The 4,088-nt window shown below is 39.1% G+C and overlaps 1 protein-coding gene across 1 annotated transcript in view; it reads right to left on the bottom strand.

The window, feature by feature from the left end:
* Nucleotides 1-4,088, bottom strand: part of SULT1C3 (sulfotransferase family 1C member 3) — a 16,910-nt gene that overhangs the window by 4,028 nt on the left and 8,794 nt on the right. The window contains 2 exon segments of the mRNA XM_017883792.1: nucleotides 1,325-1,451; nucleotides 3,364-3,461. Of these exon segments, the coding sequence (XP_017739281.1) occupies nucleotides 1,325-1,451; nucleotides 3,364-3,461 (225 nt within the window).

Below are 4,088 nucleotides of genomic sequence, written 5' to 3'. Positions count from 1 at the left end.
AAAAAAAAAAAAAAAAAAAAAAAAAGAAAAGAAAAGAAGCTTGGATCTCCTCTTCCTCTGCTTCCTTCTACTTTTCAGGCTCTCAAAACTTCTTTGCATAAACATTGGAAATCTATTCACCTGGGGTTCAATCTAGATTTGTTTTTTTTCTTATTGGCATCTGTCAAGTCAATTTTATTTGCGTTTCTAGAGAAAATGTTCTAATGAGGTTATTTCTCTTGATTGTCACTGGATGGACATGCTTGGTGAAAATTATTATTTATTGACTTTTCCACAGATACCTGTTTTTATTCAGGTCATGTTGTGGAAGTCACTTCATTTTGATTCTTCTTTTCCCTCAAAAGAATATGAATGCTGTGGTCAGGACTGGTTATAATGAAGCTCAGGTCCCTGATACAGTTCCTCAAGGATAGTTAAGTTGCTCAAGGACTGGGAGCTCTTAGTGTTACAACTCAGCCATTTCACTTACGGACGTTCTAATTATTTGAGAGACATTAATGAAATGGAGGAGACACCGTGTAATTTTCATACATTTGTCTAGGTTCTGCTCACTGCAGTTACAATGCAATACTATAATCATGTTTCTGCATTAATGCTCATACAAATATGTAAAGATGGTCTTTACATCCTAAATCACCTTATGTAGTCATCTTGTCTTTCTTCTGTCTAGAGATTGCTGTTTCCATGGGATATTCTTCTTCTGTGAAGGGTTGGAGATCCTTGCCAATCTGATTTGACACCTGGTCAAATCCAGTCAATTGCTGTTTTGAAAAGTGTGGCCCTCATGTGTTCACTGGTTCTCTGGAAGGTGTGATCTTGTTAGTAAGTGGATGAGGGGTCATGGCTGCTAATTCTAATGTGAAGTTTCTGCAGGTGAACAGGTCTAAGATTGTTCACTCTGACCTATGGGAAAAGCTCTCTGTGGCTGTGCAGTGTATGACTTTCGTAACTATACGTGATGGCCTGGCAGTCCAATAACACTGCTAGATTAAACCGCAGGATATCATCTCATGCCTTCGCACTGCCAGGTCTTTCCATAGGAAATGTTGCCTCTTCTTATTTTGAAGTTGATTGTTTGAATCTCAAGTCAAGGATTTTGGGCTTTTTACCTTTATCTCAAATCTTATGACCCTAGTTGACCTCAATTTACATTTGTATTCAATTTTGGAAAAATACCTCTTCTACCTGGCTTTTCCAGTCCCAGATCATCAAGATAGGACCTCGTCAATCAGGATGTCTCTTGTACCTTTCTCCTCCAGTTTACAGAGGTGCTTATTGTTAGAGTCTCCTGAAAGAGGGTACTAAAAAACCAGTTTGCACTCACCTTTTCCTAATATGAATTTCTCATGAAATTCCTCTAAGTTCTGAGGATCAGGCAAAAAGGAAGCCATCCTCTGAAAGTGGTAGTAAGACACCAGGCAATCCTTGGGATTTCTGGCCACATAGACAATCTGAAATCAAGGGGAGGGAAGGAAGCCAGGGAGAGAAAAACAGACTGAGGAGAAATACTCTAAGCGAGTGTTTCAGTACAATGGTAACTTTATCCTGTAAGTTCATAGCATTAGATACATTAGTTATAAATTAAAATATTAAATACAGGGAACCTTTTTTTCTTATAATTCAGAGTGGTTTTGACGAACCAGACAAGCAAAGCGTTCTCGGGCATTCAGGGAACAGGCCATGAAATGGTGAGTTTCAGCTGTGTCTCAATTAATTGAAAGACATTTTCCAGACTCCTACAACAGAGGAAAGACTAGAGAGTGATAAAACATTTTTGTGCATACCATCTCATTTGGCTCCTATTAGGGTTAGTGTTAGGTAAAGAGAGAACAGGTATTATCTTTCAGTAGAAGAAGTAAATGACCTTCGGAGAACTGGAGGGACTCCCACTAATTCCTGCTTAGTACAGGAGTGGGTCAGGCCTGGTCACAATAATTGGGACACTGAGTCCAGAGCTAGTTCCTTGAGATTTGTATGAGACTCACAGGGAGGAATGTTGCAGACAGTGTTTCTCAAAGATTAGAGTGACTTTGCTGATATGTGTGTGTGTGTGTGTATGATATATGTTACATATGTTATACATATAACTATATATGTGTGTACACACACACACACACATAACATTGTTAGGATGGAGGGGCATAGTAATGTGATGACTGGAAATTCAGTATTGTTCAGTCAACAAATGCAGAACAGAGACGTTAACCCTTCCTATGTGCCAGACAATGTTTAACCTGACAGTTATTGGGTACAATCAAGTCCCCACCTGTCAGGAACTCACAGTCTGATTATTGATGTAAGAAGAGAGAAAATTATAATGTAATGTGTTGAACCAAATGATGAGGTAAACCCTTGCACAGATACAAAAATGTAGATACATGGAACTCACCCAGCCATGGAGACAGAGAAGCATCCTATAGGGGGTCTCTATGAAAAGACCAGGAGAGCAAGAAGGAATTATTCAAGTAAAGATGAGGAGATGCTTGAGTCAAATGGGAGCATGTGGAAGGTGTCGGGATGATCTGTGTGTGAAAGTACATGTAGGATTTCAGGAGGACTGTAGTGACGATCAGGGAATGGGAAGACACTGGGGAGGAGATGAAGCAAGGTGCAGACTGGCAAGGTCATGGAAGTCATATAGGGGATATGGAGGCATCATCATCCACCTGTGGAAGTGTTTATAGTAGCGAAATGCCTTAGTCAGATTTGTGTTTTCAGAAGAATAGCGGTTACAGGGAGGAGGGTTGGAGGGGGCAGGTCTAGAGGCAGGCTGACAAAGTGGGAGGAGAAGAGAGCAGTGAGCTGACTTGGGGACAGGTGGTAGTGATGCAGGGTAGTGCACAGATTACAGGATGGGAAGAATGAACTGGACTTTGTGACAGATCAGATATAGAGGTGAGGGGGATAAAAACGAAGACAGGTTTGAGCTTAGTCCATGGAGTAGATTATGGAGGCGTGGAAGCCTTGACAAGGAGCAGATTCTGTACTTCTGCTTCTGAGGCCAGGAGTGTATCTTCTAGTACTTTGGCAGAGCAAAGCAACATGGTTTTATTTTTAAATGTGTTTCCCTCCATTCTAGCTCCCAATCCACTCTCTGATTTGGAGCAACAGAGACTCAATTTTGGAAAATTTGTCCAAGAATTTTTCATGAAATAGATTTAGAGGGAAAATAATTTTAGAAAACATGGACGTTTGCAGATTTCAAATTTGCATAATCCTTGATACCAAGAACTTTGTCTAAGAAAAATAGCAAATTATATTTTGGAAAATGTATTTATTTGGAAGCATATTATTTTGAAAATACCTTCAGTTTTATAGTTTATATCCCCAAGTTAGGGGAAGTTTGAAAACTCACTCTTTTACCTTGCAATTTTCTTTCCAGATAGATGGTGGAATCAGATGTGAAGGGAGATGTGTTTTTATCAGTCGTGGTGAGGACATTTCAAGAGCAATCTCCAAATCTAGCAAGAAACAATTTATATTCTTTATTTATTCTTGCCAATCTGCCAAAATACTTGACTTCCATTTGTATCTTAGTCTAAAGAGTGATACATTTTGTTTTCTATTCATTGGAAAGAGTAATTGTTTTCCACAAGGACATACAAAGCATTCAGTCCTGTCTAACCTTCTAGGAGACTTTTTCTTATTTCCTTATTCTCTCAGCTTTTAGACTTTCAGGAAAGCTCTTTCTTGCCCTCAAATTATTCTGGGAGTTTTCATTGTATATCTGGTTGTTCTTTCCCTTTCTCTTCTTTTCTCTCTCTTTTGTTTCTTAAAAATCACACCCATCCTTTTACAATAGGCTGCCATTCTTGGAAGATCTTTGAAATTAAATTTATTTCTTTTTTTTTCTTTTTCTATTTTTTTTTTTTTTTTTACTATACTTTAAGTTCTAGGGTACATGTGCACAACGTGCAGGTTTGTTACATATGTATACATGTGCCATGTTGGTGTGCTGCACCCGTTAACTCATCATTTACATTAGGTATATCTAATAATGCTATTCCCCCCTCCCCCCTCCCCCTTTCCCACAATAGGCCCCGGTGTGTGATGTTCCCCTTCCTGTGTCCAAGTGATCTCATTGTTCA

Source organism: Rhinopithecus bieti, unplaced genomic scaffold (assembly GCF_001698545.2).
Source record: "Rhinopithecus bieti isolate Rb0 unplaced genomic scaffold, ASM169854v2 scaffold_13742, whole genome shotgun sequence".
NCBI classification, from domain to species: Eukaryota; Metazoa; Chordata; class Mammalia; order Primates; family Cercopithecidae; genus Rhinopithecus; species Rhinopithecus bieti.
Note: the sequence above shows the minus strand (reverse complement) of the source record. Positions and strands in the feature narration are given on the sequence as shown.